The sequence below is a fragment of the Rhinolophus sinicus genome, linkage group LG16, assembly GCF_036562045.2.
Source record: "Rhinolophus sinicus isolate RSC01 linkage group LG16, ASM3656204v1, whole genome shotgun sequence".
Taxonomy (NCBI): domain Eukaryota; kingdom Metazoa; phylum Chordata; class Mammalia; order Chiroptera; family Rhinolophidae; genus Rhinolophus; species Rhinolophus sinicus.
The window spans coordinates 25,889,236-25,914,130 of record NC_133765.1 but is presented as its reverse complement, the minus strand read 5'-3'; the positions used below and the strand labels follow the sequence as shown (position 1 = coordinate 25,914,130).

The following is a 24,895-nucleotide window of genomic DNA, read 5'->3' as shown; positions in this document are numbered from 1 at the left end:
TCCCTCCATGAGGGGCCGGGGAAGAGAAGCTTTTCCATCTGGGATTCCAGGATCTTAAACAGCTCAGACAGGCTGCTAACTGGCTGGTGGTGAGGAACGCAAACAGAAGAACCCTCATGCCTCCACCTTCCTGACCCCTGATGGAAAGTCCGTCTGCTGGAGGCATTCCTGGCTGGGGGCCGGGCCAGGTTGGGAAGCAGAAGTAATGGGCAGAACTAGTCTGGGGCCCATTTTACAGACAGGCTCTTCTCAAATTAAAGGAAAACAACACGGTGCTTACTCTTCTCCACATTCAGGGGGATGAGGCGTGAGCCCTCAGCCTCAGCGGAGCTAACCCAACTCCCCCCTGAATGAATGAATGAATGAATGAATGAATGAATGAGCAGATACGTGGCTACATTAACGGATGAGCAAGCAGAGCCAGGGTGGTCAAGTCAGGAGCCCGAAATCTCAGGCTTCCCACCAGAGCTCTTTCCAAGAAGCGCCAGCACCTCTATCCAGGGATCACGATGCCCGTTTTCCAGGTAAGGAAACTGAGGCTCTTGGTCAGCTCCCCGCAGAGGCAGCGGATCCCAGCGGAGGAGCGGGCACAGGGGCCGCCAGTCGCCTTCCGCGCTGCACTGGCCGGCGGGCGGCGGGTGGGCGGGGTGCAGGCCCAGGGGCGGCGCGCGGCCTGGAACCTGAGCCGGGGGAGGAGGGACGAGGCGGGCAAGCGGGCGCCCAGCCGGCCGCCGGCATTCAGGAAGCGCTGCGCTCCCGGCCGCCGGCGCCGCGCCATCGCCATCCCGCATCCCGGAGGTGAGTGTGGTCTGGGTCCGCGGGGCAGGGGAGGAGCGGCCCAGCGAGGTCCCCTTGCGCTCCTGGGAACGTCGCAGAGGCTCCAAAGGTTCTCTGGGAGCGCTGGAGGCGCGGGGACCCGCTGGGTGCCCTTGGGCTGGGCACCACTTTCCCTTGGGTTCAGTTTTATCACCTGTGAAATGGGCGTCAGCGTGGGCCCTGTGGTTGCAGGTTCGGGGAAGGGAGGTCCCGGGGCCAGGGACCCAAGCTAAAGAACCACAGGCAGGAGGCTCGGCAGCCCACCTTTGGGGGTCACCCCAATTTGGGGGTGCTTGCAACAGGGAGTTGGGATCCTGAGGTTGGCCCTGGGTCTCTAAGCAAGCTGGAGGGAATTGGGAGTCGAACTTACAAAGTCTACTTTTAGTTACTGAGTCCCAGAGAGATGGCTCTTCCCCGAAGAGGCAGGAAAATCTTTGACCTCCAGCTTTGCTGTGGACTCTCCGGAGGTCCCCAAGGACAGGGAGAGACCTCCCACACTCCCCACTTGCGGGGAGACACCAACTACAGACACGTTGCTTGAGCTACTTACACCATCCATTTTGCAGATGAGGAAACTGAGGCTCAGGTCTGGGATGTAGCCAAGTGGAGTTTCAACCCAGGGCTGTCCAGCTCCAAAGCACTCCCCACCTCGCACCTAGGGGGTGCCCTGCAAGTGATGGGGGAGGGGTGGGCCCATGGCTGTTCTGGCTCCGTGACTACAAGGGCCTTGGGTGGGGGTGGGGGTGGGGGTGTGAACCCCTGAAATTCTAAGCACATGTCATGAGTGAGATTTGGTCTGGGATGCTGAGAATTACTCAAGGATTTCAGTTTTGCCACTTTGGCTCTGGGGCAAGAACAGGCGGGTAATTTGGTGACTGCCTTCAGAGGAAGATGAAGAGGTGGCCCTGTTTAGAGAGGTCAGGTAGAAGGGTCAGGACTGGGTCATCTGTGAGGTTAAAAGTGGGGTCTGTGTGAGCCCAGACCCTGCTCTGCCACCCCACTACTGTGTGACCTTGAGCTAGACCCTTCGCTGTCTGGGACAGGTCATCTGTAAAATGGGGGTAGCATGAGGGTGACCCACCCCCAGGGCTGTCGCAAGGATGGGTGACCTGTGAGGTGCCTTGTGCAGTGCCTGGCACACACGCAGAGCTCAGCATTCACCATTATGGTGTTTGTGTGGTGGTGGTTGCCCCAAACATCTTAATGGAAGGGCATGAAAAACAATAACTGGCCATTTCCATGTTTCTCTAGTTCATTCTGTTTGAATAATGGTGGGAACCAGAAAGACTGGGGACCCCTCTTTCCCACCTTTCTTGGTAAATCAAGGTGGGGACTCCCCAGATGGCAAATGGCACTCATGAGCCAGTCAGGTTCACGTCTGTAAAAACCAGGTGGGGTCATTTTGAAGTGGAATAAGCTGGTGAGAGTAAACCTGGAGTTTGTAGAGCTGAGAAATCGTTCCTTTTGGAGTGTGTGTGATGTGAACAGGAAGGGCAGGGATCAGATAGGCAGGGGCTAGGTCAGACCCAGAAGCCCTAAGAGTCCAGGCTGGGAGGGTCATGCGGGATGTGTGGTCTGGAAAGGTCCGTCTGGCTGCAAAGTGGGGGCCAGGTGGGGAGGCCAGGCTGCAGGCTGGGGACGTCATCTAGGTGAGAGATGGGGATTGGAAAGGGGCATAGAAAGGAGATGTAGGAGGGAGAGAAACACACAAGATTGGCCTCACGGTGCCTGGCACATAGTAGCTGCTCAGTAAATCTCTGTTGCCCTGTTGAGTGACTGAACACATCATTTAGAGAGGGCCTGAGTTCACTGAGCTTCTCATCTGCTCCTGGAAGGGAGGGGGGTGTGTGTGGCCCACATGGAGTTGGCTGCTCTACCCCTCACAAGTCCCTGACCTGCTGTTGGCCTCAGCTTAGTCCCTCCCCCCCCATTTGACTCCAGGAAGGACATTCCAGCCCCCTCCCCAAATCCTAGGGACCCAGGGAACAGCTCCTTTTCTTGTCACACACAGGATCTGGTGAGCCAAGAGAACATTTCATGCCAGCCTGACCTCTGGAATGCTCTGCATCGCTAATTTGGAGTGGAGTTCACCTGTTAAAGATTAATTCAGATCTCTTGAGATGCCTGTGGTCCTGGGCTGCTGCTCTGAACTCTGGGTGCAAGGTTCTGTCTGGCTTTCGCCAACCCTGGGCTGTATTAGTGGTCGTGATGACGGTAGTGAGCCTTAGTGAGCACTTACTATGTGCCAGGCACTGAGCCAAACACTCTTAGCACATTTGGATACAAAACAATGATTGTAACTGTTTTTGAGAGCAAAACTGAGGTCTGAGCAGTGAAGTCGCTTGCCCAGGGTCTCTCAGTTGGGAAGAGGCAGAGCTGGGATTGGAACTCCATTAGTCTAATTTCAAAATCCATGCCCTTTACTTCTAAAGTGGCCTGTCCCTGGAGTCGTGGGGAAGATGCTCTGTAGTATAGAGATAAGAATCTGAACTGCTCAGACAGACCTGCTGCACCTTCACCAGGGAGCTCAGCCTCAGTTTCCTCATCTTTCAAATGGGGCTCTCAGCAGCCGGCTGGCCCAGCCAGGCACATCTCATGTGTACAATAAATTATATTTCATACACCCTCACCTCCCCCACCCCCTCAGCTCCCACTTTGCAAGGACAGTCAAGGCACATGGACGGGGTTTCCCCACCCTGTCCCCTGGACTTTTCCAGGGTGTGTTTTCCTCTGGCTCATCCCTAGGGCACCCGCTGAGAGCCCCTCTGCCAGGCAGGCGAGCGGAAAGTAGCAGGGGCAAAGCTAGACTTGTATTTGGACAAAGGCTGATGCCTTTTCAGCCATGAAATATTTACAGGCAGCAACTGAGTGCCAGGAGCCATCAACGTTTCCTACTTTCATGATTTAATGTGTGAAAACCATGGCTGGCTGGGGTCGGGCTAGCTGGTTCAAATGCCAGCTCCCAGGGCCTCAGTTTCCTCGTCTGTAAAATGGGGCTATGGTAGTGCCTGCTTCGTGGGCTGGTTGTGGACTGTCTCCAGCACATCACTCTTTAGTTTATAACCAATGTCTAGTGCCCAATGTTCACTTCAGTGGTGTCATAACCTCACCCCCGCTGGAGGTGGGCAGGGGCGGGAAGGCTGACTCTCATTTTACAGCTGAGAAAACAGACTCCGATGACAATCAATTAACGCATGGTTGTCCCACTCACTGGTTCATGGCAGAGCTGGACCTAGAAGCCAGATCTGAGTGACTCCGGTCCCGTTGGGTCCCTGAAAAGCCCAGTGGCCAGCTTAGCTTCCTTCTTGGAAAGCCACCTTGGACTCACCCCTCTTGGAGTCTGACCCACCTCTGTTCACATTTCAGCTCTGTTACTCACTGCTGTGTTACATCAGGAAGTAGGTTAACCTCTCTGTTCCTGGGTCTGCCATCTGGGGTTTGCTGGAAGTCAGAACTCTACCAGCGTGAGGGGGATCCAGGCACTGCCGGGAAAGCCCCTGCATTGGGTGCTCTTGGGTCCCGAGAGCTGGCACCCTGGCTGGCAGAAATGAGGAAGGGAGACCAGGCTCTCATTTTCACTGTGATTTCCACTTCCTTTCCATCTCAGCCCCTTCCTGAGCATCAGCTACCCCTTTCTGCCCCGAGCCCTGGTCACTGCTGGCTGTGTGACCCCCAAGGAGGTCACCCCACTCCACCTCTCTGAGCAGGTTTTCTCATCAGTGAGGGTGGGTCACAGAGACCATGCCAGGGGCATAGAAGGCGCTCCATAAATGCTTGCAAGTCTGCTCCAGATGTGATCAGGGAATAGGAAAGTCCACAGGAGGTGGGGCAGGAGAAGGGGGTGACAGGCAGGCCATTGACCAAATGGGAATACTCTTATTTTTCTTCAGTGGTGAGTAACGGCTGCCCTTCCCTGCTGCCCGCCCTGCCTGCCCCCCACACAAAGGGCTGCTCAGTCTCACCAGGAGCCTGTTTTTACTGAGGGTGGAGTGGCCTGGGTTCCACCCAGCTGACCAGGAGGGCTGACCACCTTCTGGGACAGCTCCGTGTGTGTGTGTCGGCAGGGGGGGAGGAATTAGTCCAACATACACCCTGGATGGACCCCACAGGCTCAGGGGAGATCCCAGTGGGCCAACTGACCTCAGGTGGGGACCTATCAACCTGATTCACTCCTGCCTTTCTGTGGCACAGAGGAGGGGTTCAGGCATACCTGTAGACAGAGTGAATAAATGAAAGACGAAGGAAGGAATGAGTGATTGAACAGACAGATCAAGGCAGGGCATCAGAAGAAACCACCTGCTCAGATTCAGGCTCTGGCTCTGAGACTGAGTGAGCTTGGGCAAGTGTCCTGGCCTCTCTGAGCCTCACTTTCTTTATCTGCAAAATGGACTCTTGATAGCTGTTGCCCTCTCAGGGGAGTGCTGGGTCTCATAATAGGTGCTCAGTAAATTATCTGTTAGAGAATGGGAGGGAGGAAGTTAGCTAGTTCGTTGTGTAGAGGTTCAGCTTTGGAGATCTGTCTGCCCTAGGGAGAATGACTAAGCTTATCTTGAATTGTTTCATTTGTATCCATGAGTTCATTCGTTCATTCATTGATTCATTGACTGGGTATATCTTGAGCCGCTACTCTGTGCCAAGCCTTGTTCTAGGCATTGGGGACTCATTGGTGACCGAAACAGAAGAGGGCCCTGCCCTCCTGGAGCTTGCATCCATGTTCCCATTATTCCACCCTCAGTTTGTTTGGGCTGCACTTTATGAGGCCCAAACAAACTGAATGTGGAATAATGGGAACATGGATGCAAACTCCAGGAGGGCAGGGCCCTCTTCTGTTTCAGACCAATGAGTCCCCAGTAACAATAACCAAGCAACCCAGCGGTGGGTGCTATAATTCATTCCATTTTAGAAACAAAGAGACTGGCTCAGAGAGGTGAAGTGATCTGCCTGGGGTCACACAGCTACTAAGTGGCAAAGCCAAGATTCAAACTCCAAGTCTGTGTGGCTGTAGCATCTCAGCTCCTCACCACTGTGCCAGCTTTCCCGTGAGTTCCAAGGGGCATGGCATTTTAGAAGGGAGACCCCAAAGGGATGAACTCAAATGGGTTTAAAAGCAGATGCTTGGAATGCTAGCCACATTCCCTTCCTGCTGAGCAGTCACCTCTGCTGGGTCTCTTGGTCTCAGCCTCAGTTTGCTCATCTGTGAAATGGGATAACAGTAATGCCTACCTCAGATGGGAGGTACATGTGTAAGTGCTTGGAGCCTGGTAGGTATTGGATAAATGTCAGTTCCCACCTCCATTCCCCCGGATTCAGTCTATTCATCTGGGAATGGAGATAATAGTATCTAATTTCTAGAGTTATTATTTGGATTAAGACAGATAAAAGGTGCTGTGTGAAATGTACCAAGGATGGCAGGCACTGCTGATGGTGGAACTTCAGGCACTGGCCTTAGCCCTAATTCTAGGCAGTTAACCATAGACAGCAGCCTGTTGTTGGCGTAGGCTGGTGGTGAAGCAGGCTGGGACGGAAGGAGGACCTCAAACTGGTTTTCTGCTGCCTCGGGCTCCCTTCCTCGGCTCCCGCCTGCCGGATGCATTCATTCCACGGTGTCTGCTCTTTCCTCTGACGTGCTCACCTTGGGGTTTTGCACGTGGGAATGAGGTGGAGGGGTATATGAATGGGTGGGTGGGTGTTCTGTGCCCTCTGGGCCTCAGCCTCCCAGCTGGGAAATGGGCCAGTGCCTGTCCTGACAGCCTCCTAGAGGTGGCAAGAGATGGAAATGAGGAAGTGAGAAAACCCTTTCTCCTAGCAGTCACGAGCCCGGCGTTGGAGCCGGGAAGTCTGGGCCCCAGCACGCTGTGCCCTGCCCTCTCTGGGCCCCGTCTCCCAAGCTGTAAATTGAGGGAATGTTAACAATCAAATAGCAGCCGTCATTTGTGGCTGGGACTGTCCTCCAGGAGAGGGGATAGGCCAGGGAAAAGGGACTCCTGAGGTTCCGAGGCCTCCCTCCTCCTGGGCTGGAGCTGAGTAGCATCCACTCCCAGCGGGACTGACTGAGTCTGAGAGGGTGGACTCCCGGGGCTGTGCTCTGACGGGAGGGGGGAGGCAGGGAAGAAGCAGCTGGAGCCTCCTGGGGCAGGGACAGCATGTGCTTGAGCCCCTGCTGTGTGCCAGACCCTTTACGTGTGTTTAATCCTCATGATGTTCCCATGTGTCTCTGAGGAAACTGAGGCTCAGGGAGGGGAAGCCCCTTGCCCAAGGACACTGAGGCGGGAAGGGTTATGGGGACTAATTCTCATACCATACAACTCACCCTTTCAAAGTGTTCAATTCAGTGGTTTTTTAGTGTATTCAGCGTTGTACAGATATCATCTCTATCTAGTTCCAGAACATTTTCATCGCCCCGGAAAGGAACCTCGTACCCCTTATCAGTCATTACCCCCCACTCCCCTCTCCACACAGCCCCTGGCAACCACACATCTGCTTTCTGTCTCTGGATTTGCCTGTGCTGGACATTTCATGTCAATGGAATCCTGTCATATGTGGCCTTAGGGTTGCATGGTGCACATGTACCCGTAAACCACTGAGCCACACTGCCTCCCGGTGGCTCCCACCCTGGGGCTTGGCCACGCGTGGGTACCCATGGAAGCTTGGGAGGGGGCAGTATTTGTGTGCATTGTCAGAAGCCCTCCAACCAGGGGCCTGCAGAATGACCGAGTCTGTGCTGTGGCCACACTGGCCTTGCCCTCTGTGGGCCCAGTGAGTCACCCCAACCCTGCCCTGTCTAGGCGGTGTGAGTTTGAGGGGGGCACCCTCCTGGGTAAGGGGACCTGACAGGACACTGGGGCTCTGTCTACCCTGGACAGGCGGCCACTGTGCAGCAAACAGGAAATAGGCTAGGCTGAGATCTGCTAGGTAAATACAGGCTGGCCTGGGAAGGTGCCCGGCATGGCATGATGCCCCCTGCTGCTGCGGCTGGTCAGGGAACCTGGCAGGCAGGAGGTTTCATTTGGCCAAAGGGCTGAGCTCCCAGCCGGCTGCTTCCAGCGGCGGCTGCTCCAAGGTGGTGGCCGGATCCCAGTCTCTGGGCCCAGCCACTCCACCCTCCCTGGTCCTCAGTCGGTTTGTTCACCCATCGTCTAATAATAATAATATAATGATAACGATGACACTAATAAGAGCCATTCTTTGCTGAGTACATGCGCTCTGCCAGCCACTGGGCTCAGTGTGTCACACACTATCTCATTTAACCCTCACAACAGTCCCCTGCGGTGGGTGCTGGGATCATCTGCATTTACAGGTGAGGAAACCGAGGCACGGGAAGGCCAGGTGACTTCCCCAGGGTCACATAGCTTGTGAGTTGGCAGTCAGTGTGCCTCCAGGGCCATGGTACCCACCACCTACCCTGTTCCACTTCCTCCACCCCCTCCTTCCACCCTTCCCTTCTTGAGTCCCCTGGTCCTTGTAAAGTATCCACGTAAGACACAGGTCCTGGGGCCACACGGGTCCGAATCCTGCTCACCCCTCTCAGGAGCTGGGCACACTGGACGAGTGACTCGACCTCTCTGAGCCTCAGTTTCCTCCCCTGGAAGGTGGGGGCGTTGGACAGGCCTGGTGTTTTCTCTCCAGCACCAGCAGATCTCAGGGTCCTGTCCTCCTAGTCCCTTCCCCAGCCACCCCATCTCTCCCAAACTGACCTGGAATGCCAGGCATTCACAATCACATTGTTTCGTTGTTTCCGGTATCGGTAGGTCCACAGGGTGGAGGGGAAGGAGGAAGGAGGAAGTGTACTGGGTCTGTCTGAGAGCCCCAGACCTTCTCCCCCCCACCCCCGTCTGCCTGCCCCCTCCCAACCCACTCACCTGTCTTCCTTCCTGAACCTTTTTTCTCACCTTGCGTCAGGCCACACCATCCCTCAATGCCCCCTGCACTTTCTCACCCCCACACTTTGACCTGCTGTCTCCTCTGCCCTCCTGTCTACTTCTTGTTGTCAAGCCCCAGCCCATCACCCCTCCTCCTTGCAGCCTCTCCCTGTCCCCATCAGGATGAGTGTCACTTGTCCCCGCCTGTACCCTGGACTGTCAGAGGCCCCTGGTCTTAGAGTGTAAGAAAGCAACTGTTTTTTTTAATGTCCCTTTCTGCCTCGGCACAGTGCTAAATGCTGGGGGGACAGCAGACCCAAAATGGACCTTACCTCGTGGAACTAAACTTCTAGAGGAGAAGAGAAAAGATAAATAAAAGAATGATAAAAATGTGAATCATGGAAGAAACTGCTCTAAAGGGAGACACATGTTGCTCTGAGAGTGAACAACTGGGAGGTCAGGAAGGCTTTTCACAGGGAGCGTTGGTTAAAATGAGACCCAAAGAGGGGCGGCCGGATGGCTCCGTTGGTTAGAGTGCGAGTGCTGAACAACAGGGTTGTCGGTTCGATTCCCACATGGGCCAGTGAGCTGCGCCCTCCACAACTGGTAGATTGAAGACAAAGAGCTGTCGCTGAGCTGCCAGAGGGGCAGCTGGATGGCTCAGTGGGTTAGAGCGTGAGCTCTCAACAACAAGGTTGCTAATTCTATTCCCGCATAAGATGGTGGGCTGTGCCCCCTGCAACTAAAGATTGAAAATGGCAACTGGACTTGGAGCTGAGCTGCACCTTCCACAACTAGATTGAAGGACCACTACTTGGAACTGATGGGCCCTGGAGAAACACACTATTCCCCAATATTCCCCAATAAAATTAAAAAAAAAAAATCCTCAACCTGGTAGGGTTTATCCATATAAAAAAAAAAAAAAATGAGACCTGAAGAAAGGGAGCCAGCCAGTGGAGGAAGGAGCCAGGTAGGCCCGGAGTGGGGAAAAGCCATCTGCCTTCCTAGACTTTTGTGAACTTCCACTCTTTATGTTCCCCTTGGGTGCCTTGCAAACAGGTGGCACTCAACAGATGCCTGTTGGAGTGAATTAATCCCAGGAGGGAGGGAACAAGGAAAAACCAGCTCCCTGGAATTCTTCCTCCCGGGGTGGAACAGCCCCCACAGGCCCAAACTTGTCCCCAGATTTAAGCAGCTTTCCTTGCTCATGTGATCAGGAGGATGGGATTTGACAAGTGTGTGCCAGGGTTTCCATGAGATCAGGCAAAGCTGCAGGGGTGGGTGGGTGGGTACTGGTGAGGTCAGGGTGGGCCCTTCCACCCTGCACAGTCGGGGGCGGGCCAGGGGGGTGGAGCCGGAGATTCCCTCATCCCCAGTTGAATCCAGGATTCTCAGAGAGAAGGCAGCTGTCATTCACTTCGTCATGCAATTTGCTGTTTACTGAAGGCTTCCTTTGTGCGAGGTGCTTGACTCAATTTGTAGACTTCTCACAATAACCCCATTAAGATCCCCACCGGTAGGTGAGCAAAGTGAGGCTCAGAGAAGCTGAGTAACTTGCTCAAGCTCGCCCAGCTAATGAGCGAAGGGCCTGGGAGTCCACCTCCTGATCTGTCTGACGTCAACACGCTCCCTCTTTCCATGCCCCACCAGCTCCTGCCAGGTGAGGAGTGGATTTGGCTGCCCCGACTGAGTCCCCAGGGGCCATCAGAACATAATGTGTGACCTCCCAGATGGCCCTGTTCTTAGAGAGCGCGGAGCCTGTCAGGGCAGAGAGGAATGCTTGGGGACTCTGGCTCAGCCCTGTGTCTCCTCACCTTACTTGGGAACCCCTGCACCTCTTAACTCAGCCTCTCCCGAGCCCTCTGGTCTCCGCAGCTTTCAACACCCTCAGATATGACTGCTTCTTGCTTTGTCTGGCTGTTGACTCTGTTTCCCCACCAGAAGGTCCGCCCCAGGAGGGCAGGGGTTTTTCTGTCTTGCTCCCATCTGGATCCCCAGTACCTGGCACACAGTAGTTGCTCAATAAATTCTTGTTGGATAAATGAATAGATGAATGGTTTCTAATCTTGCTCCTTGGGCCCTGAGATTCAGATCCTCCCTTCCGTCCATCCTGCCACAACTACCATCTGTGCGTGGACTACAGTCTAGCGTATGTGTATATTCAAACACAAGGTTTGGACACCTAAAACAAAAACATTTGAAATCCACTGCTTTAAATGCATGCAGTGGTGACACAGCGTGTGTGGGGGTGTCAACACTCATGTAAACGTCCCTGATGGAGCCCCTGATGCTCGCCTGGTGCCACGAAGAAGCATACAGGACGCTCACAGGCCGAGGAGAAGCCCCAGGACTCTGCCTCTCCCCCAGCTGTCTCCCCCCTTCCCTCCTAAGTCTGGCAAGTGTTCGGAATGTGTAATTACAGCCTCCAGGGCAAATTAGAACAGGGAGGAACTCTTTCCCCGACCACAGAGAGCAGGGCAGTGTGTGGGGAGGGAATTGCCACCGTGCAGTGTGTGTGTGTGTGTGTGTGTGTGTGTGTGTGTGTGTACACGTGTGCACTGGTGTATACACATGCGTGGGTGGTGTGGTGTGGAAGGAATCCAGGGTTAGGATCCAGAGGCCATTTGCTCCTGGGTGGCCTCTCAGAGCCTCAGTTTCCTCAGCTATTCAACGAGAGCAGCAGCCCAGCTTTGCTCACCAGACTCGGGGATTAACTGAGGGCATGGCTGGGAATTTGGTGAATTTTAACGTGGTCATGAACGCCAGGCTGTAGTACTACCTATATGTGCATAGGAAGGGGGGTGAGGGGGGCATAGGGTGCTGATGGTGAAGAAGGCATTTTTCAAGGGCTTAATAAGTACCCAAGAGACACCTGACCTGCCTTATGTCCTAGCAGTTCTACAGGATGGATGCTGTTATTGCAACCCTCCTTTTAGGTAGGGAAACTGAGGCTCTGAGAGATTCGCATGGGCTGGTAGTAATTATCCTTACCTCCCAGGGCTGTTGTGCAGCTTGAACAAGATACCGTGAGGGCTCAGCATGGCGCCTGCCACTCAGGCTGTGTCCCCAGTCAACGGAGGGTACGGGCAGCCCAGGCTCTGCAGCCAGCTGCCCAGATTTGAATCCTGGCTCTGTTGCTAACCTGCTGTGTGGCCTCAGGCAAGGCACTTACCCTGTCTGAGCCTCCATTTCCTCCTCTGTAAAATGGGAATGGTAGCAGTGCCGACCCGCAGGGCAGGTTTTCCAGCCTCAGCACTATTGACCTTTGGGCTGGATCATTCCTTGTGATGGGGCCTGTCCTTGCATGGTAGGCTGTTTGACAACATTCCTGGCCTTGGCCCACGAGATGCCAGTAGCCCTCTCTCCCCTGCACAGTGTGACAACCAAGCATGTCCCCCGACACTGCCCAGTGTTCCTGGGGAGCAGAATGGCCCCCACTGGGAACCGCTGGTCTAGGGTTGCAGTGGGGATTGGGCGAGAGCACAGTGTGAAGCACGTAGGCTGGTGTCGGACACAGAGTGAGACCAACATAATCCTGATGCTGATGGATGTGCATTTCATAATTATTATTTCCTCATAATTAAAATGCCCATAATGATCACCGTGTGCCTTGCCCAAGGCTATGAACCATGAGTAAGTGGCTGGGAGGCTAGCTGACTTCAGACCCACAGTAGTGGAGCCCCCCAGAAACCCTGGGTGCTATTTGGGTTGGAATTCCTTAGGGTGCAGGCCCTCCTGGCTGCTTCCTCTGGCCTTGGGAGCTCCCTGAGCTGGGGAGTGTCCATTAAGCCCCGCCCCAGTGGGGGAAGGGGCGACTTGGGAAGGGGTGCTGTAATTAGGAGGGTGTTGACAGCAGAGTCATGTGCCCAGTGCCTCCTCTCCCTCTCACCCTGGCATCCCCAATGAGGCAGACAGGGCTGTGTCCAGGGGAGTCTAATTCCCCCCTCAATGCCTGTACCTCCAACAGATACCCCTCCCTGCCTCAACATGCCCCTCATTCCTGCAGAACAAAGCCCAAACTCATGCCGCAGCTACTAGGGGCCGAGGATCCAGGTCTCCCTCTCCCATCTGGCAGGTGGATGGGAGCTACTGTCTTCTGTGGTCCTACTAGGTACCAGCACTGAGTGGGTGCTTCAAATTCCTGAAGTCACTGGTATCTCCCAAGAACTCTAGCAGGAGATGTGGTCACCCCAGTTTTACAGGTAGGGAAACCAAGGCCCAGAGAGAGGAAGTGATTTGCCCAAGATCACACAGCTGCTAGTTACCATGGCCAGGAAAGAACCATGTATATCTGATTTCAGAACCTGTGCTCCTAACCTTTCCTTCTTCCTTTGATTAGAATCACTGACAGCTCACAATTTAATCCCAAGGTCAGCAATGGACGTGCCTGATCTCATTTAATTCTTCCCGCAAACCTATGAAAAAGCTACTACAATTGTACCCACTTCACAGATGAGGAAACTGAGGCTCAGGTAGCTAAATAATAGGTAAATGGCAGAGCTGGGGTTAGAACCCAGGCCGGAATGACTGTAAAATCCAGGCTCCCCTTCCACACTGGTGCCAAGTAGGACTAGTTCCTGGACAGAGCAATGAAATGTGTGTGCCCTGCTGAGCCCACCAAGAGAGGCCTCTGGCAGTGCCCCCATCCCCTCTGGCCCAAGCGTTCCCTCCTGGCAGCCACAGAACAAACAAAGTGGGAACCTGTCTTTATTTGTTCCTCTGCTAATGTGTCGGGCAGGAGGCAGACATAGAAAAGAGTGCTTCTCAGACATCTGCCTACAGCCCGGGTGGCATGGGGAGTTCCAGGCAACTCGCCCTCGGTGCCCAGCCCCACCTGCCCAGCAGCCTGCTGCAGAGGGCAGGGGGCTACCAGCCAGCCAGCCGGGTCTTGCCCCTCCCTGCCCTTGTTCCGGGCTGAACGTTGGGACTGGAACCAGAGAGACCTGTGTTCAAGTCCAGCTCTTCTCCCTCTAAACCGTGACTGTCTTTCCTGAAGCTCCCGTTTCCTCATCTGAGACATGGAAACAAATAGTACCTTAGTCGTAAGGTCGTTTGTCTTGTAGCACCCTTGTAGGTATTGGGTATGCAGGAGTGAACAAGACAAAAGCAGCCTAAGAAATTAACTAATCCTGTGAACAAGTGGTCAGGGAGGGCTTCCCAGAGGAAGGGACAGTTGAGTTGGGAACCCAGGAGGGTAGGAGTTAACCAGGCAAAGGGAGGGATTGGCACTTGGCACTGGAAGCAGAGTTCGTGGCTGGGGGAAGTCAACTACAGTCTTGGAGCATTGCTTCCCTAGTCTGGAAAATGGGGGTCATAGGAATGGTGCTAGGTGAGGAAATTGAGGACTTCTGGGTTCACTACTGAGGGACACAGGATTCACAGGATTTTTGTAGCACCTACTGTGCCTGAGGCATGCAGTTAATGGTTATATTTTATGATAGTAGGTGCTGACTGTCAGGCCCTGTGCTTTGACGGCCCCACTTTACAGGTGAGAAAACCGAGGCTGTGGAATGTTGACTTGCCCATCAATCACACGGTTGCTCAGTGTGGAGCCTGGCTTTGAACCCTGCTTTGTGGAGCTCCGAAGCTGGTTAGGTTGGTCAGGAGTCAGCTTCAGGCTCCAGGTTTGGGGTCCCAGTGTGATTCGGAGGCCCTTCCTCCTCCAGCAAATGCCCAGGGTAGCTGGACCCGCGACTGACTCACGTTTCCAGGGCCCTGAAAGAGGCTCCTGTTGCAGCTCCTGCCTGGGGCTGGCGGCCAACCACATCTGGGAGTGGCTACCCCACACCCCTGTCATTACAACGGTGGCTTTGAAGCAGCTGGCTGCAGTGCTGTTTGCCCACGTGGGAGGGGGCTTCCTGGAGCCCCCACCACTGGCCGGGCTCTGCCTGACTCTCCTGCTGTTCCGTTGCAGGCCAAGCAGTGCAGACAAATCGGGGTCAGCATGGCGGATCCCAGCGAAGGCCCCCACACTGGACCTGGGGAGGTGGCCGAGCCCCCCGGGGATGAGAATGGCACACCTGGTGGGGAGGCCTTCCCCCTCTCTTCGTTGGCCAACTTGTTTGAGGGGGAGGATGGCACCCCCTCACCCTCACCAGCCGATGCTGGTCGCCCCTCTGGCCCAGGCGATGGGCGACCAAATCTGCGCATGAAGTTCCAGGGTGCCTTCCGCAAGGGGGTACCCAACCCCATTGACCTGCTGGAGTCCACCCTGTACGAGTCATCGGTGGTGCCTGGGCCCAAGAAGGCACCCATGGACTCACTCTTTGACTATGGCACCTATCGTCACCACCCTAGTGACAACAAGCGGTGGAGGAAGAAGGTCATGGAGTGAGTATTCCTGGCTGTCTGGCCAATGGTCTCCCCCTCTGTATTGAATTTGTCTACCCATCCATCCATCCACCCATTCATCCATCCATCCACCCATCCACCCACCCATCCACCCATCCACCCACCCATCCACCCATCCACCCATCCACCCACCCACCCACCCACCCATCTACCCATCCACCCTCCCACCCACCCACCCATCCACCCACCCACCCACCCATCCACCCATCCACCCACCCACCCACCCACCCACCCATCCACCCATCCACCCACCCATGCACTCATCCACCCACCCACCCATCCACCCATCCACCCACCCATCCACCCATCCATCCATCCATCCACCCACCTACCTTCTCCTGCTGGCACACTTCCCAGCTGCCCCTCCTGGGTCTTCTGCAAGTATCACCTTCATTCCTGGGCATCTCGTGGCTCTCCTGGGGCTTGGGGAGAGTTCAAAGCTCCAAAGCATTCACGCTTTCTCTCCTATGGAGACCCGGCTGAAAGAAGAGAAGGAGAGTGGAGATCAGTCCCTGGGTGTAGTAACAGCACATGGCCATCTCAAGGATGCGTTAGACAGGGAGCTTCCAATCCCCTAGATCACCTTGTGTGGACCCCATCCTCCCGCAAGTGGGTTCTGCTGAGCTGACTCCTGCAGCCTGGACTCCAGACTCAAAGACATTTCCCCAGCATCTTCCTGTGGTTTGTGTGGCACTCTGCAAACACAGGCTCCTAGGGTTCTGTTTCCAGCATGACCCTGGTGTTTGCCACCTGCACACCCCCTGCTTTATGAGACTGAGCCCTCCTTCCTGATCCTGTAGGGGGTCCAGGGACTTCCCCAAGCTTTTGGCAATTTAGGGGAGGGAGTGGGGCTTACAGTCTGATCGTCACCTCTGCTCCCAGCCTCTGCTCCTGCTGAACTAGTTCAGTTTGTGATCCTTTCTAGGTCCGGACACTGCTGTCGCTAATGTACTCTGAATTGACCCAGACTTAGAAACCAGCCCCTTTCCTCAACTCTTGCCTTCATCAGCTGCTCATCTATTCATCCAGCGACTCATCTTTCCACCTGTCCATCCATTTATTTGTCCAATCCATCCATCCATCCGTCCGTCTGTCCGTCCATCCATCCATCCATCATTATTCAAATATTTACCCATCTATCCGTCTGTCATCTATCCAGCCTTTCACCCACGGGAACCCCTAAACACCCCCATCAGGCCTCTGTGTGTATCTGGAGGATTGTCTTGAAGTCTAGAGATGTCCTGTTGTTACCTGGTCCTCCTTTGTCCTCCTTGCTGGTCCCAGACTCCTCTATGCCCTTGGATGAAGCCCATTCACCTTCTCAGCCCTTGCTTGCTCAACAGTTGTCCCCTTTATTTATTCACTGAGTCACTGACTCAGTGAATATTTTTCCAGCACCCACCATGTGCCAGGCAGTGGGGTTGGTTGGCCCTGGGGCTCCAGGGGTGAGCCAGACCAGATATGGCCCTACTCAGGTGGCACCTTCCATTTGGAGGGTGAGACAGGCAATAAGCAAGGAAGTAAACATGTGACTATACAGTTCAAGTTGGAGGAGGTGCTGAGATGGGAGAGGGGAGCTGATTCAGGAAAGGTAGTCCAGGAGGGCTTCTTGGAGGAGCTAACATTTAAATCCAAAGCCGAGGGATGTGAAGGGGCAGCCACACAGAGGAGCAAAGTGTTCTAGGTGGAGGAAAGGAACAGGGCCTCATACTCACCCACACGGTACTAAATGATCTGCACGACCTCTGCTCCAGGTGGCAACAAGCCCAAGGCAGCAAAATGCTCCAGTGTCCCCATCCCTCCAAGGTCCTGTTGGAAGTTGGTGGGCTCCATGTCTCCCCTTCCCTTCCCTCAGACCCCTCCTTCAAGGCCCCAGACAGTCAGGGCTAAGGGCTTTGGAAGGGTGGTGGAGGAACTGAGGTGTGGGTGAGCAGCTGAGGTCCTCAGAAACCCCAAAGGCCACCTTAGTGAGGTCTGAGGCAATGGTGTTCTTTTCATTTCATTTTTTCTGGCGCAAAGATCAAATTTCAGGAGCAGGTCATTTAAATGTAGGCTCCACAGGTGCCCTCATTAGGGGTTGTATCAGTCGTTGTGCCCCCATCAGCAAGAGAGCACTTCTTTCCCCTTCCCTGCGCACCACCGGAGGGCTCTCTCGGCCCCTGTGGCCCCTGCCCATTCCCCCACAGCCTGCCCTGGCCTCGGTCTCCCCTTCCCCTCCGGTCTGCCTCCTCTCTGTCACGGCACACTCTCTGCTCCTGTCCTCGCCTTGTCTCCCAGTCTCTGCCTGTCTTTCTTACTGCAGCTCTGTATGTGCCAGGCACACAGTAGGCGCTAAATAATAACAGTAATACCAGCTGACATTTATTGAGTGCTGCCTGTGTGGTGGGCCTTGGCGTAGGCACCTCTGTGCATGGCTCCTTTTGTCTCAAATGTTTTTTGAAGGAATAAGTTAATGAGTGAATGGTTGAATAAATGAGTGAGTTGCTTTGACTTCGAGTCTGGTGTTCCTCCTTTATTTTCTCACTGTCTTTGTCTCCTTCAGTCTGTCTGGCTTAGTAAGTATTCAATAAATCACAAAGGGAAGGGTGAATGGATGGATGGAAGGATGGATGGATGGATGGAAGGATGGATGGATGGATAGATAGGCTTGTGTGTTTCTGTCTGTGTCTACCTAGCACCGAGTAGGTATTAGGTAGAGTGTGATGGAGAAAACGTTCCTTTGTGTCTCCAGCTGTCTCTCCCTCTCAGTCTGGCCCCGCCCTAGAGCTCCGGCTGCCCCTCCTCCATTGCTAAGGGTCTCAGGGATGGTGGGGTGGGCAGGGGATGAGCCCTCCCAACACCCTGCCTTCCCCCTCCAGGAAGCAGCCACAGAGCCCTAAAGCTCCCGCACCCCAGCCGCCCCCCGTCCTCAAAGTCTTCAACCGGCCCATCCTCTTTGACATCGTGTCCAGGGGCTCCACCGCTGACCTGGAGGGGCTGCTCCCCTTCTTGCTGACCCACAAGAAGCGCCTGACTGACGAGGAGTTCCGGGGTGAGCCACCCAGGCAGGGATAGTGGGTAGACCAGCCGGGGAGGGGGGAGCGGCCTAGCATTGGGGACCCCAATGCTAGGGAGTCTGGTCCTGTGTGTCCATTACTATATTACTTAACTTCTCTGGGCCTTTGTTACCTTTATTCATTCATTTATTCAGCCTTTATTTATGAAAAGGTCAGTGTAGTACCACGTTTCCCTGAAAATAAGAACGGGTCTTATATGAAGTTTTTGCTCCAAAAGACACATTAGGGCTTATGTTCAGGGGATGTCATCCTGAAAAATCATGCTAGGGCTTATTTTCCAGTTAGGTCTTATTTGGGGGGAAACATGGTAGGTAAGCAGATTTTACCCACCTCAGTTTAAATTCCACCCCTTAAGGGATGTGTGGCCTTTCTGAGTCTGTTTCCTCATCTGTAAACTGGGGACTAATAATAGCATGTACTGGCCTCTGAGAAGAGAGAATTCCACAGTGCTGAGCACAAAGTAGCTAGAGTCCCAGGAGCCATACTCTGGGGGGAGCTGGGGGGGGGGGATGCAGGCATTGGGGCCAGGGTTCCTGCTTCTGCATCTAGGCTCTGCCCCATCCTGCCCAGCTTTTGGGCTCCCCTCCCTTAGGCTGAATCCCCAGTCACCACAGCCCTGGGACTCCCCCAACTTGGAGAGCTCGGCCTCCAGCCTTGTCCAGGCTCCAGACACCCACCTCAAGGCACGAGCTCCCTCCACTGCCCCAGGCCTTCCCTGTAAATCCAGGAAGTTGGCCTGTGAGCCCCTCAGCCCAAGCCAGCCACCTACTATGTGCCAGGTACCAGGTGAGCCATAACTAACTGGCCAAACGACACCACAGATCAATATAAAATGTCAAGAATTGTGTCCCCTGCTCCAAAGGAGGGTGTATCTCTGGAAGCCCGGCTGTGGTCTACCTTCGCGGCTCTCTCAGGGCTGTCGAAGCTTCGAGGAGGTCAGGAGGGGCCGTTTTTCGAGGCTCAAGGTACTTGAAATAAATTAAGTGCCAAAATCTGTGACCGAATCTGTGGTATGTTTTGCACATATACCTTTATCAACCCGATTCTCTGAGCACCAAAACAATACAATGCAGTATCATCAATGCCGTCAGAAAATTTTAAAAAATTTTAATTTGTAAATGACCGTATTTATAAAAAAACAATCATTCGTGGTGCCCCGCCAGAGGACGTCACCTCGTTTGGGGCACACACTTAGCATTGTGGGAGGATGGGGCTCCTACCTGCCCTCAGAGGGTCTCAGAGTCAGTGTGAATAATCTCCTTGTATGTAACCCCTGGCCAAACGGCCCCTCCTCGCTTCCCAAGTTCGTTAGGCAAAAGTGGGGAGCCTTGGGGCAGAGCGAACCCCTGTGAAATGGACCGTGCAGCCTGTGCCTTCAGTGGACAAAGGAGCACCATGTAGGGCTTGCCAAGGCTCCTGGCTTCTGAGTTCCGGACGGAGTGGGGGACCCTTAGCCTAGGCTGGGAACCCCCAGGCAAGTGTGTGTCTGTGCATGAGTGTGGGCGGGAGACTCTAAGTAGGTTTGGGGGTGTCCTTGAAGTTGTAGAGAATGTGTAGAGGGGGATTTACCATGAGGCCTGTTAAGGAAGTTTCAGGGCCCCTCACTTTCGTTCTCTGGCTTCTAACGCCCTGGACCTATTTTTGAATTAATAATTGTGTTTGTTTTCATAAACAAGACCCCCACATTGTGTAAGCCTCAGGCCCCACAAAACCTAGATCTAGCCTGGATTTCTAGCCAGAGGCCCAAGAGCTCATCTGTGACACTCGCTCACCCCCTACTAAAGTTTGACCACGCCCCTACTTCAGCCGCCCCGCCCTCTCCTGTGGGCAGAGACACTTTGCCACCTGGTGGTTGAATCATGCAACTGCATGTCCCCATTTTTGGGAAGATGCTGTTTTTGGCATCTCATCCCAGGACCTAGGCTGGCAGCCTCCCACCCCGCTATAGCCTGGGTCTGGGGTTGTGGAATCCCAAATCCAAGGTCTAGTTCCATGCCCACATAAACCACTTTGGGTTACCTGTGGTTTAGAAATTCCTGTGGTACCCAACTTACTCCTTCATTGAATGTTATTAACTCAACAAATGGTTATTGGGCACCTACTATGTGTCAGGTGCTGCGTGCAGGCCATGGGGTGAGTGAAGTAGACATGACCCTGTCTTTAAGTTGCTCACAGTCTCCTGGGTGAGACTGACATTGAAAGAAATGCACAGTTGCAAACTGTAATGTGTATCAACAAGAGGTTTTATTGGTCAATTTGACCTAGCCAGAAAAATCTGGGAGAACTTCCTAGAGGAGGTGACACTTGAGTCTGAATGAGTTGCAGTTAACCAGGTGAAAAGAGGAAGAAGAACCAGGCAGAGGGTGAAGAAGCAGCATATGCAAAGGCCCTGTGGCTCACTGTGATCAGAGTTGTACTTGTGGTGACCACTCCAGCTGCAATGCAGACTGAAGGAAGACTAGAGAGATGGGGGGAAACCAGGCAGATGCCTTGGGCACGCGGGAGAACCAGTGGCTGGGCCATGATGGTGTCAGTGGAAAAGGAGAGTGGAGGAGGGATTGGAGACATAGGAGGTAAAATCAATAGGACACGCTGGGGGTGGAGTGGATATGGGGGAGAAGGGTGGACAAGGGATATGGGGGAGAAGAGTGATGCAAAGGTTTTTGACTGGCTGGGGACACCATCCTCGGAGGAGGGGACATAAGCAGGCTGGGAGTGGGTTTTGGGAGGGAATGATGATGTCAGCATGAAGAGTTGCGAGTTGCCTGACAATTAGAAAATAAGTAGAAAACAGACTGAGGCCACTTTGAGGTTCGAGCTGAGTGTGGGTGTGTCTGGACAAAATCCCCAGGGCTTTGGCCAGCATTGGGGCAGCTCCTCTCCCACCTACATAGGTGGGGAACTGGAATCTGTTATTCATTCAAGAAATAGTTGCCTGGTGTTGGCGCTGGCTGGGCACCATGGGTGCAGCAGGAAACAGCCAAGAATGAGGCTTGTCCAAGTGCCCACATTCCTGGGGCGCTGGGACTGGAAGTCAGGTGTCCACGGGTCTTTTGGGCTCTCCCCACTGATTCCCAGCATCTCGGGCGGGGTTCCTGAAGCATCTCCTGTGGAATAGTAGCAGCAGCAGTAGTATTTATTGACGACTCCTATCTGCCTGCACTGGGCTCATCAACAAACATCTGTTAGCGCGTTTGTGGCCTCAATTTAGCTAGAAAGGACACTGATGCACAGAAAAGCCTGCACAGAAATTGGGAGCAAAGCCAGATTTGAACCCCAAGGTGCCTGGCTCCAGAGCGGACCCCTCAATCCACACCTGCAGTTTCCGCTTCCGCTCCCATTCCTGCATTGGGCCATTCCCGAGGCCCCCCGCATGATTTTTGCCCCATGCTTGATTCACAGGGGTTTTCTTTTTCATTATTCATTGTTTTAAGGTATAAATCAACTCATATAGCCATAAAAATTAATACAAGGGAAAGAAAATTGCAAAGGGACATTAACAAACATTAGTGGCAAGTGTTAAGGACCCATTAGTAGCAGAGACTGACTTTATGAGCGAGATTTGATGATGGGATGAAACCTTGCTCATGGCGGGACTTCAGTGTGATTATTGCTGCATCTGTGGAACCTCCAAAGTCCTCTCCCGCCCCTCCAAAGGGAATTCACGACCAGAGTGGCAAGCAGTCCGTACTTTGGGGAACACCGCACCCCCTCTGCTCCCCTCTAGGGGCACTAGTGTAAATGCTTCATGGGAAAAGCACCTGTGTTCAAATAGGTGGTCAGAGGCTGCCTGCTGTATCAGCCTTAGAGGGTCCCAGTCCTCATTAGCATATTAAAGGCTCTGAGAAGTCCTGTAGTAAAGAAATATGGTTGACTTTGTTTAACCCAGCATTCCCCACACTTATTTGATTTTTAAAATTCCCTCCAAATCTGCTTTGGTAAATACCCATCTCTGTATAGGCTGCGGCTTCCGACATTTTAAAGAACTTCGGCCCCTTTGAGTTTATTTGACCCCACCCTCCACTCCCCCCACCCCCACACCCCGCGCAGCTCCACAGGGAGCAGGTAAGGCTCAGAGAGGAGGGCTTGCCGGAGTCCGGAACTCTGGCTCCCTGCCCAGTGCCCTGTCCTGGGCTACAGGCTGAGCAGCCTTCATCCTGTCCGTCCGTCCCCCGCAGAGCCGTCCACAGGGAAGACCTGCCTGCCCAAGGCGCTGCTGAACTTGAGCAACGGTCGGAACGACACCATCCCGGTGCTCCTGGACATCGCCGAGCGCACCGGCAACATGCGCGAGTTCATCAACTCGCCCTTCCGGGACATCTACTACCGAGGTGGGGCCCGGCCCCGGCAGGTTGGGAGTGATGTCGGGGGTGTGGGTGGGGGTGGGGCACCTCACTCGCTTGTCGGACCTCCCAGAGCTCTGGTCTGGGCCCCAAGTGCCAACATGTACCTAGAAACCGATTGTTGAATGAATGAAGAAACAAATGAAGGGAACAGTAACTACCGCTTCCTCTGCTGATACTCTGCATTTCAAAAGCAAAGGTGCCAAGATGCTGAGATGCACTGAGCCTAGTGATCCGTGAACTTGAAATTCTGAGCCTAAGATGCTGTGGTTCCGGATACACTAAGGCTCTATGATAATAGTTCTGTGAGCCAACAGGGCTAAGAGGCAAAGGTGTCATGAGTCCCAGCTCCTGGGTCTCAATTCTGAGATTCTGTGAATCAGACTGGACCTTTCGGATTCCTGAATATGAGGAAAATCTGAATTTTATATCCAGAGTCCAAAATTCTGTGAGACCATGATGCCATTGTTTCCTCCGGGGTTAAAGCCTCTTGTGAGTTTGAAAGGTCCGCACATCTGGGATCCTACAAGTCAGACGGACACCCTTTGAGCCTAAAATTTTGCTTGCATATCTAGGACTTCCTGCATCAGAGATGCCACATCTGGAAATGATTGTCTGAAGGTCCATTGCTGTCCTTAGGTGGAGCCAGCCAAGGCTCTGGTGTGCAGCCCCCCCGGCCCTGATTTGCACACTGCACCCCACTCCCTTCAAGCTGGGTTGGGTCTCTGCTCTGCGGGAGCCCCGGGTAACTGTGCTCCCACCCCCTCCCCAGGTCAGACTGCCCTCCACATCGCCATTGAGCGCCGCTGCAAACATTATGTGGAGCTCCTCGTGGCCCAGGGAGCCGACGTCCATGCTCAGGCCCGGGGGCGCTTCTTCCAACCCAAGGACGAGGGAGGTTACTTCTACTTCGGTGAGGAGGCCCGGTGGGGCGGGGGGGTCCATGGTAGTGTCCACGGCCCTGACCCCTCCCCACATACCTAGGACACAGGCTGTATGTTGGTCTTGGTCATTGAGGTCTTGCCTTTGAGGGGTAGAGCATCATCTCACTTCCCTGAGCCTCAGTTTCCCCATCTGTACAATGGGGATTATGATGGGGTGTCAGGACCCCGCACCTTTTCATGTGCATCCTCGCGTGGCCATGCCCCCAAATAGCCACACGTCATCTCCTCAGCATCACCCACAGAAATGTGCAGGCACCACAGGACACGTTCCTGCCGACTGTTGGTGCTGCGTCCAGCGTCACGGTGTCTGTCCCCCAAGTATCTGCCGGCAGAGCCCCACCCTGGGCCCCTTCACTGACCCCCATCCACCCTGGCCCGCAGGTGAGCTGCCCCTGTCCCTAGCTGCCTGCACCAACCAGCCCCACATCGTCAACTACCTGACGGAGAACCCCCATAAGAAGGCAGACATGCGGCGGCAGGACTCCCGTGGCAACACAGTGCTGCACGCGCTGGTGGCCATCGCGGACAACACTCGCGAGAATACCAAGTTCGTGACCAAGATGTATGACCTCCTGCTGCTCAAGTGTGCCCGCCTCTTCCCCGACAGCAACCTGGAGGCCGTGCTCAACAACGATGGCCTCTCGCCCCTCATGATGGCTGCCAAGACAGGCAAGATTGGGGTGAGTGCTGGGTCCAGGGGCAAGGCCAGCCCTCCCACTCTTGTTCCTCCACACACACACACACACACACACACACACACACACACACACGAGGGGCTACTGCTGGCATTCATTATTATTAATACTCACAACCTACTCTCATCATGCCAAACCCAGTGTTGGGCTCCCTGCTATGGCTCCCTATTGTCCAGCTAAGCTACTCAGCTTCATCCCAGAGCCTCTGTCATTCCACTCCACTGGATGCTTACAGCCCCACTCCCACCTGCCAGGCCAAGCCACTGATAGAAACCCGAGTCCCAGGGCTCCAGCCCGGCAGTACTCCCCTATACCCTAATGCCAGGGTCCTGGCTTAGCCCCTCACCTGCTGGGTGCCCCTGCGCCAGTTCCTTCCCCTCTCTGGGTCTCACAGCATGGGGCCTAGAGCAGGATTTCTCAATCTCGGCACTACTGACATTTGGGGCCGGAGGGTTCTGGGCTGTGGGGCTATGCTGTGCATCTTAGGATGTTGAGCTGCGTCCCTGGCTTCCACCCACTAGATGCCAGTAGTACACTCCACCACTGTGACAGCCAAAAAATGTCTTCAGACATTGCCAAATGACCCCCTGTGGGACTCCATCACCCTGACTGAGAACCAAATCTGAGTGGTCTCGAGTCAGGAGCACCTGGGGCTAGGGCCTGGCTCTGCCATTTTTCAGCATGTGACCTCAGGCATCTCACCTTTTCTCTCTGCACCTCACTTTCCTCATCTGTGAAATGGGCATAATAACAGTGCCCTGTGGTGTAGTGTTGTTCTGACAACTAGATGACGTAATCCACTTAAAGCTCTTGGTACAGAGCCTGGGATGG

The 24,895-nt window shown here is 54.3% G+C and overlaps 1 protein-coding gene across 1 annotated transcript in view; it reads left to right on the top strand.

The window, feature by feature from the left end:
* Window positions 1-660: 660 nt before the first annotated feature.
* TRPV4 (transient receptor potential cation channel subfamily V member 4) overlaps window positions 661-24,895 on the top strand; it is a 35,456-nt gene continuing 11,221 nt past the window's right edge. Inside the window, exons 1-6 of the mRNA XM_019757531.2 lie at window positions 661-798; window positions 14,590-15,005; window positions 17,885-18,057; window positions 22,261-22,413; window positions 23,198-23,338; window positions 23,751-24,049. Of these exons, the coding sequence (XP_019613090.2) occupies window positions 14,620-15,005; window positions 17,885-18,057; window positions 22,261-22,413; window positions 23,198-23,338; window positions 23,751-24,049 (1,152 nt within the window). The 5' untranslated portion in view covers window positions 661-798; window positions 14,590-14,619. The remainder of the gene's footprint in view (window positions 799-14,589; window positions 15,006-17,884; window positions 18,058-22,260; window positions 22,414-23,197; window positions 23,339-23,750; window positions 24,050-24,895) is intronic.